This window comes from Aulonocara stuartgranti, assembly GCF_965226115.1.
Source record: "Aulonocara stuartgranti genome assembly, chromosome: 6".
Classification (NCBI taxonomy): domain Eukaryota; kingdom Metazoa; phylum Chordata; class Actinopteri; order Cichliformes; family Cichlidae; genus Aulonocara; species Aulonocara stuartgranti.
The window spans coordinates 21526156-21546745 of NC_138944.1; the positions used below are offsets into that span (position 1 = coordinate 21526156).

The 20590-nt window shown below is 37.4% G+C and overlaps 1 protein-coding gene across 4 annotated transcripts; it reads left to right on the forward strand.

Moving 5' to 3' along the window:
• Positions 1–8390: 8390 nt before the first annotated feature.
• Positions 8391–19740, forward strand: LOC309707792 (uncharacterized protein). 4 transcript variants are annotated; one of them, XM_082535318.1, is made up of 17 exons: positions 8391–8515; positions 10852–10903; positions 11129–11167; positions 11723–11866; positions 13951–14255; positions 14534–14598; positions 14690–14829; positions 14938–15242; positions 15521–15585; positions 15677–15816; positions 15925–16259; positions 16538–16602; positions 16694–16833; positions 16942–17276; positions 17443–17504; positions 17600–17733; positions 17904–19740. In XM_082535318.1, exons 2-17 carry the CDS (start codon positions 10870–10872, stop codon positions 17990–17992), a joined length of 2397 nt encoding a protein of 798 aa, XP_082391444.1. In that variant the 5' UTR covers positions 8391–8515; positions 10852–10869; the 3' UTR covers positions 17993–19740. The 4 variants fall into 4 exon arrangements, with proteins under 4 accessions (XP_082391444.1, XP_082391446.1, XP_082391445.1 ...); XM_082535319.1 differs by lacking the exon at positions 8391–8515 and adding an exon at positions 9176–9536; XM_082535320.1 differs by lacking the exon at positions 11723–11866.
• Positions 19741–20590: the final 850 nt, after the last annotated feature.

The window sequence follows — 20590 nt, forward strand, 5'->3', positions numbered from 1 at the left end:
ACCATGAGTTTGTCCATTTCAGTTTAGTTTTCATTAGTTTCAGTGTCAGTTACAATCTTTTTAATTGTTATTATATGTGGGTTATTTACCAGGGTCAAGATTTATGAAGCAAAGACTGCATTACAGAACAATCACAACACTGTATTTAGGCGGCGTACTCACAGTCATGTAGACAACTCACCAAGCAGGCTGTGTTCACAAATGTAACCAAACTGACAAAGACTAAAATTATAGACTTTTATATTTTTTTGCATTTTTGTTTCCAGTTTTTCTTTACTTAACTTTAGCAACTTTACTCTGGAGTTGATCAACAAATAGTTTAAAGTGATGTAATACTTTACTAATGACCACATCAGACAGGTGTCCCCCTGCCCCAAGCCCTAAAATTGTCGTAGCTCAATCCACCATTTGTGAAATGACAATAAATTATGTTACATTCAAATCCTTTTCAGAATGAATGAATTAGCTAATGTACGCACATAAAGCTAAAGTAAGACGGAAAACGAAACAAAAACCATCACAGAGTATCTGCTAAACCAGGGGTGGGCAACTCCAGGCCTCGAGGTCCGGTGTCCTGCAGGTTTTAGATCTCACCCTGGGTCAACACGCCTGAATCAAATGACTAGTTCATTACCAGACCTCTGGAGAACTACAAAACATGTTGAGGAGGTAATTTAGCAATTTGAATCAGCTTTGTTGGATCAAGGACACATCTAAAACCCGCAGGACACTGGCCCTCGAGGCCTGGAGTTGCCATGAGCCAAACACTGGTCTGTTTGTGTGCACATTAGCAGGATTTATTTAACATCAACTTTCAAGCATGACTGTGATTGGGTAATCAGACAGAGCCAGCTGCTGAAGTGTCCAATCTTTATGGCTGTGAAAGGTGCAAGATTTCTTGTGTTTTCATTATATTTTCCTGTAAGAAGTATTGTGTTCCAAGTTGTTAAGAATGAACCACATGATTTATTTATTTATTTATTTAGGACAGTGCATGTTAATGAACATAAATGTAAAAAAAATTACATGAATGTAAACATACCAGATTATAGCCAAGGGCTAATTTCACTCCATTATGAGAGTGATCTACCAAACTCTGCAGTTTATTTTAGCCACCGATCTTGGTCTTTACCAGTTTTGCTTCCTTCTTGCAAACAGAGACATTAGCAATAGCCTCACACACCAATGTGAAATGCTTAAGTTACTTTGTGCAACTGGAAAAGCAAATAAATATTTATGAATAATTTGAAATACTTTTGAAAACCTCAAGGTCAGATGTCATGTTTTCTGGAAATTTTGTGAATGTGATAACTCAAGAAGGAAGTCATCGAGGATTTTCAAATTACTAGGAGGCTGAGGGATTGCAGTGGCGGTCACCAGTGTTTTTTTGTTTTTGTGTTCACATGCAGACTACGTAAGGGTTAAACCACTCACCAGAGACAGACTTTTTTCTTATCAGACAAGCAAGTGTGTTATATTCTTTCCTAAATGGTTATCTATTGGGTGTGTGTTGTGACCTTCACTTGAGCTTGCCAGTAGAACTGAGTCATGATCTTGTCCTTTGTGTCAGAGTCTAATTATTGCTTCATAGCCTTTTTTTTATTTTAAATTCATTATATATAAAAGTAAACATGCTAAGGCTCTTTTTGAAATTATTATTTTGATGGTTATGGCGTATAACTGATGAAAGCCAGAAATCCAGTTTGTCAGAGTATATCTTTAAATCAATCAAAAAAAGGTTTACTATATAGAAATAATTATGAAGGTGTGGTCAGTTATATTCTCAGTGATTGGTTGTCACAATTTACTGCATCAGTAGAAAGTAGCATGGATGTGATCAGCTTGTGGCACTGCTCAAATGTTACCAAAGCCTTGGTTGCTTTTATAGCAGCCTTGAATTTACCTGTATTGTTGGGTCCGACATTTCTCCTCTTCCTCTTGACAGCAGCTCAAAGATTTCCTGTGGGGCTCAGCCAAGGACTGGTTGGTTGGTCAATCAAGCTCATAAACATCATAGACAACAAACTATTTGATATTAATGTCGGTGTGTTGGGCTAGTTCTAATTCCTGCTGGAAAAGGGAATTGCCATCCCAATAAGTTTTATTATATCCTGACAGGCAAGTGTCTTCTTAAATGGTAATAGCAATTTATTACCAATTAATTACCAAAGTAAGAGCCAAGCAATCATCTTGTATCAACAGTGGTTATAACTGAGTTATATGGTAGTCAAATTCATAAACTGGGTAACAATGTGGGTGAGGATATTTAATACTATTATTGTCAACAAAGTGTTTTGTTTAAGCAAATTGTCAGAGACTCATAGTGAAGATCATTTTTAGCATGTTGACTCTTTCTGTTTGTGGTTGCAAATGCAAGTGCACTATTTGGCCCTAATACCAGCACTGTCACCTTGCTGTTTTGTTTTCAATACCACTATCTTAATATTTGGGGCCTGCTACATTTCATTTTATGTGGAATGCTGAAGCTACAAATAGATTAATGAAAAGAAAAAAAAAAACCACATTTTCAGGAAACAAGTTTTGCTTCAGCCAAGTCACAGATGAACTTGATGAGTGTATTTGATGGAAACATAGCTGTTGTCCTGTTGACTTGCTAGTATTTTTAACTTGCCCAAGGCCATTTGGCCAGAGGTTATGATAAACCCTGCAAAAGATGTCTAATGGGCATCTAATGAGTTTTGCTGATGTAAACAATATAAATGCAGAACATTAGCTTTCATGTGAAAATAACTCCCTAATATATAGGAACTTAGAAAAAACAATTTATAAGGAAGCTTATGCATAAGTTCAATAAGGGTGATCTGTACACACATCTGTCTGCTTCCCAGGTGTTCGGAAGTTTTACATTTTGTGTGTATAATTTTTTACAGTTTTTAGCAGTTAACAAACATCGAAACCTGCAGGTGTAATGTTGGAAAGCCCCTGAGGATTTAAACTTGTCTTGCTAGAATGTTGGAAAACCTGATTTAGTGGGATTACCCGTAAGTCGTAGTATACAGTATAATATTGTACGGTATGCATAGAAACAGGAAGCTGTGTTGTTTCCCTGAAATGATGCAGACAGAAATGTTACAAAAATCCTTGTTTAGTCTTTATTTGAATGAGTTTAATATTTACTTAACATTAACTCCTTCCTAAATCTCCCAAACATTTTCTTGCTTGATCTATCTCACTTTCAAAAAGGACATTCCTCTGCACAACATCTGATGTCTTGTTACCCCTTCGTCTTCACTCTTTTGCAGGAGAAAGCAAAGACTCAATCATAAAAGGTCAATATTATGAAAAGTAATGTCATTCAAAACAATAGCTTTGCTGTCTATTGACCGTACGTGGAGACTTTTTAAATGAGAATAAGAAAGAAAAGTATTTCTTTGTGCCCCCCTTTCCCTGTTAATGCCCTACCTGGTCCCCTGGCAAAGCTTTGCTAGAGCCGCCCCTGCATAGTTACCAGCTTTCAGCTAAATAGAAAAGGATCCTGGTGTTATTTGTCTCTCAGAAACAGTTCATAACTTCCCTTCAACTCATTCATGTCACCTCAAAGGTAAACCTGTTTTTCCATCACCTGTTCAGCTCTGATCATTCAGTAAGGACATCTCCTGGTTTCATCTTCATGTTTCCCTCTCATCACATATCCAAATCAATATCATGACCAGCAGCTTTTACAGCTGTGGCTCCAGAAAACATCAGCTGATACTAGAAAGTAATATTAAATAAGTTCTAACAACAGCTGACCAAGCTTAAACGTGCTGCTGTTGTTTAGCAAGGCATCTGCTGGTTTCCTGTTTCTTGCGCAAAGTGGGAGATAAACAAAACAAGAGAGACAGGACTTGTGACAGAAAAGCCGATCAGCTGATCATTGATCAGTTTCATGATTGAAGTAGCAACAGAAGAGGGAGGGGGAGAGAATGAGAGAAGAAGAGGCAGCTGTGCAGCGTAAAGACACAGAATAACTCCAGCTTTGTGTCTTTTTCCATTCTAGCTGAAGCACGGGACAAACTGTTCCTTTTCACCTCAATACAAAATGCGTAATAACTTCTCTGAATACGGGACGATTCCGTTTTTTACGGACAGTTGGCAACTCTACTAACTAACTTTATGAATAAAGTTCAACATCAGTAACATCATAGCACCCACCCAGCTGTAGAAACTCCATCATGCTAGCTAGTACGCAGTACGAGTTATTGTAACTGACTGTAAAAAGTCAGCATAACGAAAATAAACTACACCTAAACTTGGTTTATATCTGACCCAGATAGACTGCAGGTCATAACTTCTTACCTGAAGTTCAGTTCACCTGACACTTGGACAGGTGGCCGCCTCGGGTCTCTCCTCCTCCTGCCTCCCCTTTCTTTCATCCATTTGCTGGCCTCTGTGGAAGCTCCGCCACAACCACCACCAAACAACTGAGTTATTTTTACACATTGGCCAGCATCTGGCCAATCCACCACCTTTCATTGTTTATACCGTTACCAAAAAAATAAAACATCGGCCCATAAAAACGAAAAATCACCATCAGCCCATATACGGTCGGTACGAGGTAAATTTCTTTCCTCTGAAAGATGGACTTGCACTTTGGGATCTTTTAAACATCATTAGGCGCGTTGCTGCGCGCTGCCTGTCCTGTCTGTGAGTGCAGAACAAGCGCTCACAAAGCAGCAGTTTGGGGATGACGTCACACACATGGGTCCTCTGTCAGAATATAGGTCTTTGGAGCGTGATGTCACGGGGGTGGGCGTGGAAAGGATTTTGGCCTGATGCGCCATTTTCTGGGTCCAACCAAAGTGCAAGCGAAAAAGGAGCGAAGGCACACACAACAGCCATGGTTCGTTCTTGCTGTGCGGTCCGCTGCAATGTTCGATCGCACGACCGGCAAGAGAATAAGCTTAAAAAGGGTTTGTCTTTTCATTCTTTCCCCACCTGGAAGCAACATGAGGGAGCTCATGTATCGGATGTTACCAAACGAAGGCGTCTAGCCTGGATAGCAGCTGTGAGACGAGCTGATATCCAGTTCTCTTCCATCTCCAAATATCTTTTGGTGTGCTCCAGACATTTTTAGTACAGTAAATGCAAATTATTTACATGGCAGTGCACTTCAGGCATAAATCTAGATAAAACATTATGGGTCATTCCCACAACCCACAGCTTTACTGTGTTCCAGCAAAGTATCCAATAGTGGTGCCAACTCCTCCACAGTAGTAGGTGGGATTTTTCTTTTTTGAGGACGGCTCCTTTTACCTTTCAGTACGGATGGTCTGTTTATGTTTTGATTGAGAGCCTTTTTTGGGGGGCAGCTGAAGAGGAGAAGTCTATCTTATGGCCAACCTCTGGCTGTATCTTGGTCATATTGCCAGGCAAAACCCAGTATGCAGGTTCATCTGTAACAGTCCTTGTGCCACGATCAACACTGTTGCTTCTACATTAAACAGAAGAGCAGTGACATGGCTGCAGGTCTCTGCGACTCCGGCCTTACAGGTGCAGTGGGCGGCTTCAACCTTTCCTGTGATGCTCACAGTGACCCATGGCTGCAATGCTGGGCTGGTTCATTCAGTCTTTGAGAGTGCAGTACCTGAAACACACACAGACAAGCATAAAGGGACAATTATGAATCACTTAATATGATAAGGAGATTCTGCAATGTATAAAATTAAAATAAAATGTATTTTTAGTGACACAGGATACAAACGTGGAAGCAAGATGTATAATTAGAATTATTTATAATAAATATGAATAAATTTCTTTAACCATAGAGAATGACTAAATCCTTCAGGACAATGTCACATCAATGCACTGAACTCACTATGTTATCCCTCTTACAGAGCCTCCACATGTTCTCACTGTAATTTCCCCCTCATGAATGAATTTATACTGCACTAATTTGAATGTTCGGAGGGAAATCAAACGCATTTTACTCGCAGTACTTGAGCTGACTTACCTTTGTTTGATTGACGACTTGTACGCGCTGACTCCACAGACAAGGTACGAAAATACAGGGTGGGCCATTTATATGGATACACTGTAATAACATGGGAATGGTTGGTGATATTAAAGTCCTGTTTGTGGCACATTAGTATATGTGAGGGGGCAAACTCCTCAAGATGGGTGGTGACCGTGGTGGCCATTTAGAAGTCGGCCATCTTGGATACAACTTTTGTTTTTTCAATAGGAAGAGGGCCATGTGACACATCAAACTTATTGGTAATGTCACAAGAAAAACAATGGTGTGCTTGGTTTCAACATAACTTTATTCTTACGGTGTATCCATATAAATGGCCCACCCTGTATATCAGGCTACGTCAATAGCGGTTGGTCTTCAGGGTTTCTACTCCACGGCCGTATTTCATACAGGTCCACATTTCCAATGCACGCAATTTTCTGCAAGTGCCGCCGCTTCGCCTCTGGACGCAATCGGTCTCTATACCGTCCGTTTTCTTTTCAGCTGCTTTTAAGCATGTTTCTTGTTGTCGTCGTTCCAACACAGTGTGTTTGTTTTGATTTGTGGACCCGGAAAATGGCGCCGCGCTCCCACAACACATTGCGGCGTGACGTCAACTCCAAAGCCCTATAGGAAAACCTGGACATTTTTATCAATCTCGAAAATCCCCCCAGACGCCCCAGACAGACCGTGAAAAGAGGACATGTCTGGGGAAAAGAAGACGGTTGGTCGCCCTAGTTATTATCCTTTTCTGCATTGCATTTTGTTTTCTCTGCCTAGTCTGTGCAGTTTTTATAATTACTCTGCCGGAACAGTCAGAAATGTTCTTTTGTTTTTCTTTTTGCCTTTGCCAGTAACTGGGATTACAGTGTAATGTAGTCAAACTTGCTCTTAGTGTTAACACACACACCCAAAGTACCGACAACACATTCTAGAAAAATACCAAGACTAAATATTCCAGTAGAAATACTGTCAACATCCTGCTTCTAAGGTGTAAACTTGGCAATCAAAACTAGGACTGCAGTAAAAATCTTATCCAGCAGTTCTTATGCCTTTAAAAACCACATACTGTATTGTACATCTCAAGGAAAGACACTCAATTAACTAAAGAATACAAAATAGGGTTAACTGAGTATACATAATACACATGAAAGAGACAAACACTAAGATATAGACAAAAGTTACCAGATAATTAATTGTTAGTGTATAGAGAACTAAAAGCAGTTCAGCCAGCTAAGTACAAATGTGCAGTGAAAGCCAGGCATCAGAACAACTGATATGACTCCGCACCAGACCAGCATAAAATGTATGCAAATAGGAAGGTTCCAAATGAGAACCTTATGAGAGACTTACTCAAATAAAAGGCAGTGATGAGTACTAAAATAATGGCCAATAATAAAGGGCAGAGGGCAGAATGGTAGACAAGATCCAAATGTTTACATATGGAGGCTTTACACTTTTATTTTAATTTATTTCACACACCTGAAATACACAGACCTAGGTGCGAGGCTTATGATGGATTCATAATTTATTTAGTTTTAAGATTTCAGATGAATCCGTGTGATCACACTTTCTGCATTTCAACTTTTTGTGTATGACTGATAAAACAAGGTCCAAGTGTGTATTAAGCTTCATTGTAAATGTAATCAAAATATCTCAAAATATAGACTTAAAATGTTCACTGTTACACATCTCTGAATTCAGACACCACAAAATATAACGGCAGTGCATTATTCCTAAGCTGTAACAAAAACAATAAACAGATGAAAAAAAGAAATTCACACTGTTAAGCAACCAGTTATATTTGCAAATACTTGTGTTTGTACCAATGATTGCAGAAAAGTTCTTTTCTACAATCATTGGTTTATACAGTGAATAATAATTTGGTTTATTGTAGATATTGGAAATTGCATATTGTTTGTAAGCTCAAAGAATGAAAGAAAGTAGTCTTTTTGACAGGTTTTTTTTTATTTTAACACAAATTTTATAAGTAAGATAGAAAAATAAAAGATAAAAGCTACTAAGTGTCATTGCTCAGAGAGAATACTAAAAGCACTAGTTTCACTGATCAGACTTTTTCTGAAAGTGACTTTAGGTTTTGCTGATATTTTATGTAAATGACACAGATTGAACTTTTAAAAAAAATTTGACAGGTTGTTTAACCATAGTTTGTTTAAAGACAACTCAAACCCAGAGCAGTGTTTATTGCAAGTACTAATGATACAATTTAATCAGTAGTCCTTGCAGCACTACTCATGACAAGATTTTGAAATGTATGAAAGTGTGAAACTGAAAGAATGGGCTTGGCATTGTGATTGCACCTTAAGACTTTCAACATTCTCTTTGCTTAGAAAATGATGAACAAAACAAGTCCAGCTAGTTATGTCACACTTTGAAAAAGCAAGAATTTCTTGCTTCACTTACAAATAACCAAAGGCACAAGTCTTCAGTTACTTATTTGGACTCCAGCTGGTAAGGAGTCTGTTGCCTAGTTAGCCTACCATTCAGGGTGCGGTTAATACTGACTAAAAGAATACTGCTGCACAGTTAGACTCCCAAGAGGTAAGAGAAATTTTTATTTTTTTTTATTTTTTAAATTCCGATATTAACACAAGTAAATATTTAAAATTATAATTAATAAGGAATTAATTTACACCACCAACATCTAATTTCTTGTCAAGGTGTCATCATTCTGCACTGACAGCTCTGTATAACAAATACGAGAAAATGTTTTTGTACTTTTGCGTGTGTTTAATCCTTGTTTAAACAAAAACATATTTAACAAACACACATTTATATTTATTAAAGACTTAAATGATCATAATATGATCAAACCAATAATATACAAAACATTTAGACATTGCATGATATTATTATTAATAAATCAGATTAAGTCATTTTTTATGTTCTAGAGTAGCAGACAGCGTCTTAATAATAAAGTACGTGGTCAAAGGAGCTTGCAAAGAAAAGCGTCTGGACTTCTTTAAGTTGCTTGAAGACGTTTCACCTCTCATCCGAGAAGCTTCTTCAGTTCTAAGGTCAAATGGTGGAGAGTCCCAGAAGGATGCCAATGTTCACATTTTGGACAGAGAGGACAGATGGTTTGAAAGAGGAGTGAAAGAAGCCATCTATGTCCACTGTGAGCGACCATCTTTGAACAGAGGCGGGGGTTTACGACACCAACTCTCTGCCATCTATAATCCAGTTTTGAGATCCCTTCCCAGACGCCTTAATGCCCACTCACATCCTGGGCCATCTGACCTCAGGAATTCGCATGATAAGGTGGGGCCAGGTTTCACAATGAGCTCACCCAAAACTCTGGCTGATTGGGACCCACACCCAGCTTCACACCTTGGCTCAGGCGATTAGAGGATCATCAGGGGGTCCTTTTGTCCCTCTGTGGGGGGAAACTCCCACTAGGTTTATATCTGGGACTCTCCACCATTTGACCTTAGAACTGAAGAAGCTTCTCGGATGAGAGGTGAAACGTCTTCAAGCAACTTAAAGAAGTCCAGACGCTTTTCTTTGCAAGCTCCTTTGACAACGATGACCTGGATGACTGAGAACCTTCACAGACAATAAAGTACGTGAGAGAAGGCTTTTATTATATATGTATGTTTATTATTCATGATGTCACTAACACTGTGTTGAGTGTAAAAGCTGTAACATAGGGCTGAGACCAGACTTCTTACTGGTTATAAATATATTTTTCATATGACAGTCATTTGAATTAGATTCAGAAAGAATAAAAAATTTTTTATCACTAACTAAAATGCTGCTGCACAGTCAATTCTGATACACAAATACATGTTAAAAATACAATGAATGCATAATTAGTTTACACCAAAAAGGTCAAAGTTTTGTATGTTCTAATTGATTTTATAAGCTTTGAGAAGTCTATTAATAAGCTGTAGATTCATACATTCTTAATTAAATTGGGAGTTTTCATCATCACATTTCTAAATTTGGATTACTGTTTTCTGAAAGTTTCTCACAATGTTAGTTTTTCCTGTTCACATTCAGGTATTTTTCTCAAATTAATCAAATGCATTTTTGAATGCCATTGTTCATTTCACATTAGACTGTTAAATAACAAGAAAATGCCGGCCAACAATGAATTGGTTCACTTTTAAAGCCAAAAAAGTTGTATGCTGAATGTGTAATTGAGTGGTTCTTTGTATTTTGAATAATAGATTGCCCTGCTTAGCTTGTCAAGGTGTGGCCACTCTGCACTGACAGCTGAATGTACAGTGAATATGAAAAAAAAGTTCTTGTACCTTTGCTCTTTGGAATTTCAAAGAATTCCAAGTAAAGAAAAAAGCTCAACTTAACAAATACATACTGATATTTATTAAATACTTAAATGGCTTCTAATTGCAAACAGTCTGATAGACTAGAAAGATGGAATTACATGATTATAAATTCATGATATATATAGTTTTAATGTCAGAAAATGACAAATAGTAAGAATTTTGATCACAGAACACACGAGAGAAGATTCATATTTTGTTATTATTTATTCAATTTCATTATACATGCTGTCACACCATATGCCTGAGACCACAGTTCTTAATTTGATTATTTCTTAGTAATATATAAGTATAAATATTTCAGATGAAAAGAAAAAGTATTTCTCAAACATGTCCTCTGTAATTTTAGTTTATTCATATTGTAGCAGTTTTGTAACTCTTTTCCACACCTGTTATGAGTGAATGAAAACTACTGCCAAACGGAGACATAGAATAGAAAACTGAACCAGAGTCAACAAGTAAAAAGTCATTTTGTTTTGTTCATACATTTTTGTAAGTGCAAATTTTACTTCTTTGGGAAAATTTAAACAACACAAAACAAACAAACAAAAAACTACAAATATATTTATGGAGGGTTGTGTTTTACAGGAACCAGGCAGAGGGAGGATGGAACCTCTTACATTCCTCCTCCTATTAGCAGGTATTTCTTGGGTTGTATCTTTCTGTCATTTCACTCTCTTGATATTTGTGGTTTCATGTGTTTGCACGTATGTGTGTGTGTGAGAGATTTTGAGACAGTGCAAATAGAGCGATGATGCTAATAGCAATTTATATTTAAAATATATGAAAGTATAGACTGAATTTGTATAATTTTGCTTTTTGCCTAAATTCAGATAAGAATAATAATCCAATTAATATTCTACAGGACTAGTGGGAGCAGCATCTACTGACAATTCAACAACAGGTAACAAAAACAGAAGCTGAAGGAGCCTAGAGCTGAATGGGCTAAAAGATTTCCCCACCCCTCACTCCCATTCCTCTGTTCGACATCCCTCCACCCCCCACCACAATTTGACGTAACTAAAGAAACTTTAGTGTAATGAAACTAATGTACATGCTTTTAAGACAGTGTTCTTTTTAATGCACAACTATGTCAGCATTTTACTGTATTCAATGAGTAAAATACTGAACAGCTGAGGTGGAAGAACATGTGGGCATGGGGGACTCCCATTCTATTAACCCAAACCCACTAACACTTCTATTTTCAGTTAGCACAAGCCCATCAGACATCAACATAACATCAGTACCAAGCAATGCAACCTCAAACGAAATCCTACCACCACTAAACTCATCTTTATAATCATCAAACACCACAAGCTCATCTACAGTTAATCATGCTTTTACTGCCTTATAACTTCTTTTTCATTTAACCTCACCACCAATCAACCCAGTCTCAATGGGAAATGCAACCTCACCAATGCCTTTTCTTTTTACAATAATTACCTTTTATTTAACACAGTCGCATCTCTGGTAAACATTACATCAGTACCAAGCAGTGCAACCTCACCACCAGAAGGTACAACTCCACCAACAGTTTTTGGAACCTCAGCACCAATAAACTCAAACATAACCTCATTACAACCCACCACAACATCATCTTCAGGTAATCTAATACAAATCGTGCGCATTCAATATATGAATGACAGTTAATTTATTATGTTCCATAATCCACTAAAAAGATTTTAAGTAGTGGACTTTAGAACAAAATCAAAATCGGATACCTGCTGATACCGATAGGAATCCAATATAGTTTATTTTTTAATCAATAAAACAGTTTTTTTAATATCTTGCTGCATTTTGTATAGGTTCATACTCATGTTTTAAAAACAAAACACTAAAGCTATTCTGTTATACCTGTATGTAAAAAACACACTGCACACAAAATATTTCATGGTTCAGCAATACTGAGCTAATAAACTTAAACCTACACCATCCTCCCTATTCTGGTATTTTAAAGAGTACTTAGCAGAAATATTAAACAACCTAACTGATAGGGTTGCAAACTCCCAGTAAAAAAAAAATAAAAATAGGGAACTACCCCCCATCCTCTGGCTCGTGATGCATAATCGACGTAATCAACCTTAATTTAATGCACATGTAAAAAAAAATGCACAGAAATCAATTATTTTTCTACAATAATTAAATAGATTCAGCATCTTTTTTCAACAGAATTGCAGACTGCACAGATGGAAAAGGTACTATAGCTTACTAGGGTATGTATTAGACTTAATAGTTACTATATACAGTAATGACTTCTATACATTTTACCTCTGATTAAAACTTTGGTTGTAAGATTCAGATAATTGTTTATTAAAAGCTAGACATTTTAAATGAGAATAAAAAAGAAACATATTCTTTGGGCCCCCCTTTTCCCTGTTAATGCCCTATCGGCCCCCTTGGCTAAACTTTGCTAGATCCGCCCCTGCACAGTTACCAGCCGTCAACTACGTAGAAAAGGATCCTGGTGTAGAAAGTAATCTTAAATAAATTCTAAGAACAGCTTATCAAGCTTAAATGTGCTGCTGTTGTTCAGCCGCTGGTTTCCTCTTTCTGGTGCAAAGTTGGCGATAAATAAACAAGAGAAACGGGACTCGCAACAGAAAAGCCGATCAGCTGATCATTGATCAGTTTCATGATTGAAGTAGTAACAGGAGAGGGAGGGTGAGAGAAGAGGCAGTCGCTCCATATATCGGTTGTTAAGCTTAACGTGGGAATGCTTTACAAACATCCAGAGATGAACTTACACACTTGCTTTACTTCTCTCTGGGATCACTTTCTCGGAGATGAAATGCCGGTTTGGTAGCGAGGATCCAAATGCTGACTGCCAGCAAGTCTTGCACGCCACAGCCGCTCTATCACGTGACACATACTGCTCCGACACGCTAAGGTTATGAGCTGAGTTACGCCATGTTGCAAGTTTTGTGAAGTGCTTTTGTGATATTTAATGGATCGGATTACATTTTTTATTTCTCTCCGATATCCGATCCAGTAATTTAGGTCAGTATCGGACCGATACCGTAATATCGGATCGGTCCATCCCTAAACTCAACCTCAGCCACACCAGATAACATGCCCTCAGCACCATCCAAATCAATAGCACCAGTCAGCACAAGCCCATTGGCACTCAGTACAACCTCACTACAAGTCAACATGACTTGAACAGCAGTTAACCCAGTTACACCAATTAAGGTGACCATAGTACCATTAGCACCAATGGCACCATTCAGCATGACCTTACCAGTAGCCTCTACAACCTCACCACAAGTCAACACACCTTTAACACCACTTAACCTGACCACACCAAATCACCTCACTATAATGCTCACCAACAGCACCAGTCAGCATGCTCTCACCCCACTCAGCACAACTTCACTACAGGTAAACATGACTTCAACACCACTTATCCCAAACTCATTTGCAGTCAGCATAAACTCATCAACACTCAGTCTAACCACACAAGTGAAGAGGAGCCTCACCTTTAACCTCTATCACCAGGAAAATCAGTGTCTGTTAAATCAATCCGTGACTATGAGGAAACGTGTTTTCTTTAATAAAATACAGTATGTACCAGTTTATACTAAAAGTGAATGTCCTATCTGTGGCATGTTCATGAAATTCTTTAATTCTCCATTTGTAAAAATAATATATTGTAACTGACATTTGTTCCAACTATATCTATTGCCTCAGCTACTGCCAATGGCACAAATGCTTCCTCAAATGCAGCGACAACTTTGGGCTCTAATACAACTGCAGCCACAACAGTGGGTTCCAATACAACTGCAGCTACAACTGTGTCTCCAAATACAACAACCACTTCCACTACAGTGACAACATTACCCACAACAACTACCAGCACTGCATCAACAGATCCTCCTACTGCAAGTCAAGGAGCCCTTGGTCTGATATTCAGTCTCAGCCAAACTTTTACAGCAGACCTCGCAGACCCAAGTTCACCAGCTTTTCAGGCTTTAGCTCAAAAAGTGACCAATGAGGTAAGACGGCAACAGTGCTGATATTCTGTTGGCCTACATAAAACTCACTGTAAATTGGCAATGGTTAAAATACTGAAATGCCTCTTTCCCTGGTCTTCTTCTTCTTCTTCTTTACATTCATTTATTCATATTTAGTTTGGTTATTAAATCTTCTAAGTCCTGTTTAGTTTTGTAAATCCATTTGATTTGCAAGATGATATTTATGAAAGCCTCAGATTCATACAGGCAATGGCATGTGCATCTGCTGTAAAAGTATAAAACTACATTTTATCTTTCAGGTAAATGCTGCATGTAAACGTGTCTATGGATCATCCTTCCTTCGTTCCTTTGTTAAATCATTCCGGTAAGGCCAAAATTTGATAATGTAGTTTTTCCAGATATTTACTAGTCACTTCCTGTCATAAAAGTATTTCTTTCTCTCTTTACCAATAAAGGTCAGGATCAGTGGTTACCGATATGACTCTTGTATTCCAAGACAAAGCCTCAGTTCCTACAGTAAACAATTTAACCACAGAACTCCCTGCAAATATTAACTCTTCTTCCCTGAACATTATACCAGGCAGTCTTAATGCAAGTAAGTATTTAACCAAACTTATTTAATTCTTTATCTAAAATAAATTAGTAATTCTTTATTGATAAATCACTGGTACAGTTACAGTTTCCACTTTCTTTGCTTCCGCAGCTGAGCTCAATATTACAACAACTCCAACCACTGCTTCTAACATTACTACAGCTGCAACAACTGCAGCTACAGCAGTGGTTTCCAATACAACTGCAGCTACAACTGTGTCTCCAAATACAACAACCCCTTCCACTACAGTGACAACATTACCCACAACAACTACCAGCACTGCATCAACAGATCCTCCTACTGCAAGTCAAGGAGCCCTTGGTCTGATATTCAGTCTCAGCCAAACTTTTACAGCAGACCTCGCAAACCCAAGTTCATCAGCTTTTCAGGCTTTAGCTCAAAAAGTGACCAATGAGGTAAGACGGCAACAGTGCTGATATTCTGTTGGCCTACATAAAACTCACTGAAAATTGGCAATGGTTAAAATACTGAAATGCCTCTTTCCCTGGTCTTCTTCTTCTTCTTCTTTACATTCATTTATTCATATTTAGTTTGGTTATTAAATCTTCTAAGTCCTGTTTAGTTTTGTAAATCCATTTGATTTGCAAGATGATATTTATGAAAGCCTCAGATTCATACAGGCAATGGCATGTGCATCTGCTGTAAAAGTATAAAACTACATTTTATCTTTCAGGTAAATGCTGCATGTAAACGTGTCTATAGATCATCCTTCCTTCGTTCCTTTGTTAAATCATTCCGGTAAGGCCAAAATTTGATAATGTAGTTTTTCCAGATATTTACTAGTCACTTCCTGCCATAAAAGTATTTCTTTCTCTCTTTACCAATAAAGGTCAGGATCAGTGGTTACCGATATGACTCTTGTATTCCAAGACAAAGCCTCAGTTCCTACAGTAAACAATTTAACCTCAGAACTCCCTGCAAATATTAACTCTTCTTCCCTGAACATTATACCAGGCAGTCTTAATGCAAGTAAGTATTTAACCAAACGTATTTAATTCTTTATCTAAAATAAATTAGTAATTCTTTATTGATAAATCACCGGTACAGTTACAGTTTCCACTTTCTTTGCTTCCGCAGCTGTGCTCAATATTACAACAACCCCAACCACTGCTTCTAACATTACTACAGCTGCAACAACTGCAGCTACAGCAGTGGTTTCCAATACAACTGCAGCTACAGCAGTGGTTTCCAATACAACTGCAGCTACAACTGTGTCTCCAAATACAACAACCCCTTCCACTACAGTGACAACATTACCCACAACAACTACCAGCACTGCATCAACAGATCCTCCTACTGCAAGTCAAGGAGCCCTTGGTCTGATATTCAGTCTCAGCCAAACTTTTACAGCAGACCTCGCAAACCCAAGTTCATCAGCTTTTCAGGCTTTAGCTCAAAAAGTGACCAATGAGGTAAGACGGCAACAGTGCTGATATTCTGTTGGCCTACATAAAACTCACTGAAAATTGGCAATGGTTAAAATACTGAAATGCCTCTTTCCCTGGTCTTCTTCTTCTTCTTCTTTACATTCATTTATTCATATTTAGTTTGGTTATTAAATCTTCTAAGTCCTGTTTAGTTTTGTAAATCCATTTGATTTGCAAGATGATATTTATGAAAGCCTCAGATTCATACAGGCAATGGCATGTGCATCTGCTGTAAAAGTATAAAACTACATTTTATCTTTCAGGTAAATGCTGCATGTAAACGTGTCTATAGATCATCCTTCCTTCGTTCCTTTGTTAAATCATTCCGGTAAGGCCAAAATTTGATAATGTAGTTTTTCCAGATATTTACTAGTCACTTCCTGCCATAAAAGTATTTCTTTCTCTCTTTACCAATAAAGGTCAGGATCAGTGGTTACCGATATGACTCTTGTATTCCAAGACAAAGCCTCAGTTCCTACAGTAAACAATTTAACCTCAGAACTCCCTGCAAATATTAACTCTTCTTCCCTGAACATTATACCAGGCAGTCTTAATGCAAGTAAGTATTTAACCAAACGTATTTAATTCTTTATCTAAAATAAATTAGTAATTCTTTATTGATAAATCACCGGTACAGTTACAGTTTCCACTTTCTTTGCTTCCGCAGCTGTGCTCAATATTACAACAACCCCAACCACTGCTTCTAACATTACTACAGCTGCAACAACTGCAGCTACAGCAGTGGTTTCCAATACAACTGCAGCTACAGCAGTGGTTTCCAATACAACTGCAGCTACAACTGTGTCTCCAAATACAACAACCACTTCCACTACAGTGACAACATTACCCACAACAACTACCAGCACTGCATCAACAGATCCTCCTACTGCAAGTCAAGGAGCCCTTGGTCTGATATTCAGTCTCAGCCAAACTTTTACAGCAGACCTCGCAAACTCAAGTTCATCAGCTTTTCAGGCTTTAGCTCAAAAAGTGACCAATGAGGTAAGACACCAATACTATGTGCTAACAAACAAACCTAAATGTCGGCTAGCATAATAATGTAAAATGTATATATTCTTGGAACTATATATGATTTAAGAGACTTTCATTTCTTCCTTTAACCTTCATTAAACACTTGTAAACACTTCACAATAATGTTCTCTTTCAGATAAACAGACTGGTTAAAAATGTCTTTGGATCATTCCTACGCTCCAGGGTTAACAGCTTTAAGTAAGGCTAAATTTCTGTCCATGACTTATGTTTTTCTTAGATATCTGTCCTTCAACTGCTTTTAAGAAGTATTGCTTCTGTCTTTGTCATTCTAGGAATGGATCAGTAGTTGTCAACATGACTCTTGTGTTCCAAAATCAAAGCTCGGTTCCATCACTAACTAATGCAACTACAGCGCTGACACAAGCACTCCAAAATACCACACTGGGCATCATAGAAGGCAGTATAAGTAAGTTTCTGGCCACATATTCTGCAGTTTGAATTTATTAATGTAAACTACCCTATATAATGTTGTATAATTGTGCTGTCAGTGTTACACATAAAAGCAAGATGAGAACTCAAGTTTATAAGTCCAGAGAATTTTATGGAGGTACCTTTTTTTTTTTTTCAATATTCCAGGAGTGTCATCATCAACCAGTCTTCAGTCTACAATTGGCATATGGGCGCTAACACTGTTGACTGTGGCACAAATCATGATCAACATGTAGGCACCACTCAAGTTCACTCCAGTGACTTCACCAAAAGTTTTTACTGTGCTATAAAACCGGGTGTGCCGACCAAAGGAAAAACAAAAGATATAAGAAGCTAGCATTATGAAATTTACCAAGATGAAGTAATTTGGTGCTCAGATGTGTGCTGAGTGTAAAAGATTAATATATATATATCTTATAGTATTTTCCAGACACAAATTTATGGTGCAAAATATCTAATACTTTTTGGCAACGTATTGGCAGTTACTTGTGAGTAACACATTAGCTTGTTAGTGCACTTGTTTTCGTTGCTATTGTGGCATTAAAAAAAACTATAAAAAACATACATATTAATTTACAATATGCATTGCAAGATGCGAATTAATATCCAAACATATTATTGAGTTAAATGGTGAAAGAGAAGATGTGCATATTTAATGATGTGAGTTGAACTGAAATGATCTTGATGCAGCAGACAAGTGATTGATTCTGTCATAATCATACAGTATCAGGTGAATAGTTTGGAAGGTGGACTTTAAATGAGAAACAGCATACTAGTCTAGCAAAATATTTACATACTACTGTCTTAATAAAAATAAGTTGTTTTTCTTCTTTTCATTGATTAATTAGTGCATTGATTAAAAGATCTGTATGCCTCTATAATGAAATTAATAAAACCATTATTTATTCAACCAAGTACTAGAATCTTAGGCTTAATATGCTTCTTGTGATTTGTAAATGCCATCTCTTTTACTCTGCATTTTTTCCTTTTAATATCAGAAGAAGGAAAAACTACTGCAAATAATAATTATTAGTGGTGTGGTGAATGTGATTTGTAGATTTGTGAACTTTATATTTATCAAAATAAAGATTATGACAATTACCAGGTTTGTGTACTACAAAACAATTAATGCGTTAAGGAGCTATTTTGAGATTAAAGTCAGAGTGTTCTGTGTCAAGCAAGAGCCTAAATCACCATGTGAACTTTAAACACGTGAACATTGATATAGCACAAGGTTCAGTTGGCTCTGCATAAAAATAGGTGGTCGAAATTGTCTTCAAGAAGCTACTTTTATGTAGTAATGTTGTCACTGTAGTGGAAGTAGTGTGAAGTATATTTCACAACCTGTACTTTTTTACTTTTACTTGAGTAAAGGAGTTGAATCAGTACTTCAACTTTTATTGCAGCATTCTTTAACACTGGTATCTGTACTTCTACTAAAGTACAAACTGTCTCTACTTTTGACACCTCAATGAACAGGTATGAAATCTTTAACTGGGGCTTAGGTTTTGTCAAGCCAACTAACACAAACAAAGGGTTGCTGTATTGAACTTCTTTATCAAAGATGTGTCATCTTATTACTAGACCTATTATTTTCAGAGCCGATATCCAAGGATAGTAGATTATAGATCAAACTGGGATTGTTAAGACTGGCTGTTAGCCATAGTCATGAATGTATCCCTAGCTACTACCAGAATCCAGGAAAAAACAACAGGAGCTACCAAGAAACAAGTACAAATGTGTTTCCCTTGCAAACTACTGTTTACAAACTACTCTACTACAGGTAGAGGACCACAGGCTTTGATGTACTTTCAAATGAAGGAGCAAAGTAGCAGACAACAATCCATTTACACAATATTGTTTTTTAATTCTCTGTGTATCACACCTGCAGCTCAACCTCAATGGATATACCTGCTCTCACTCTACTGTAATGTAGCATTTATTTTATTGTTCTAAATGTCCAAATAAATTCAATAGTTGTAAATGGGCTCTTCTTGTGGAAGTGTAACTCTCAGACTCTGCTTGTGTTTAGGATGGAGACTTCATGTTGATCACACTAATGGTCACTCATTAGCTGTATCCATGATTTCCAAAGCAAACTTGAACTCTTATAGGTCTGATGGTGAGAGAGGTAGAAGTACATGAAAAGCTGTGAAATCTCTGGTTTATTAGGGAATATATATCTTTTCTAGTGCTTATTTTCTGTGTATTTTGTTCTATGTATTTTATAATAAAGGCCTGTATAAAGGAAGGCCAGCTTTGACTCACAAACCAATTGCTCAGCCAGACTGGAACTGTGCAGAACAGGAAGTCTTGTGCAGAGCTGCAGAGGCAGTATATTAAGAACAGAAAACACATGTACAGACAGAAAAGCGGAACTAAGCAACACACACACACACACACACACACACACACACACACACACACACACACACACACACACACACACACACACACACACATCAAGTAAGGGCAGAGGTAAAGAAGTAAAGAATCATAAAATGATTATAAATACTTTGAGTCTGCGTCTTCTCTGTCCAGTAGAAGAATAAAAAGAACTGGGTTCAATAGGTTGTGTACAAAATTGTTTTTATTTACAAGTCACACTACACACCAAGCTCCACAACTTACAGTCTTATCTGTTCTGGAAAATGGGTCATATCCATACACTCCTTTTCTTAAACTCCAACAGTCAACACAAAACTAAAAAGATGTTGTAAAAAAGTATTTTTACAGGACATTATCCTGAGCTTTTACTTTATGTATGTCATATAAAATACTGGTGACTGCAAGTGCTTCCCCTTAGCCTTCTAGTAGATGCACTTGGTTAGAGA

Bases quoted from the DNA above. Each gene is read 5' to 3' on its own strand.
- LOC309707792 (XM_082535318.1), top strand. From the start codon at position 10,870: ATGGAACCTCTTACATTCCTCCTCCTATTAGCAG. The intron at 15,243-15,520 runs GTAAGACGGCAA...TTTATCTTTCAG, and splicing joins CTCAAAAAGTGACCAATGAG to GTAAATGCTGCATGTAAACG. The intron at 17,277-17,442 runs GTAAGACACCAA...GTTCTCTTTCAG, and splicing joins CTCAAAAAGTGACCAATGAG to ATAAACAGACTGGTTAAAAA.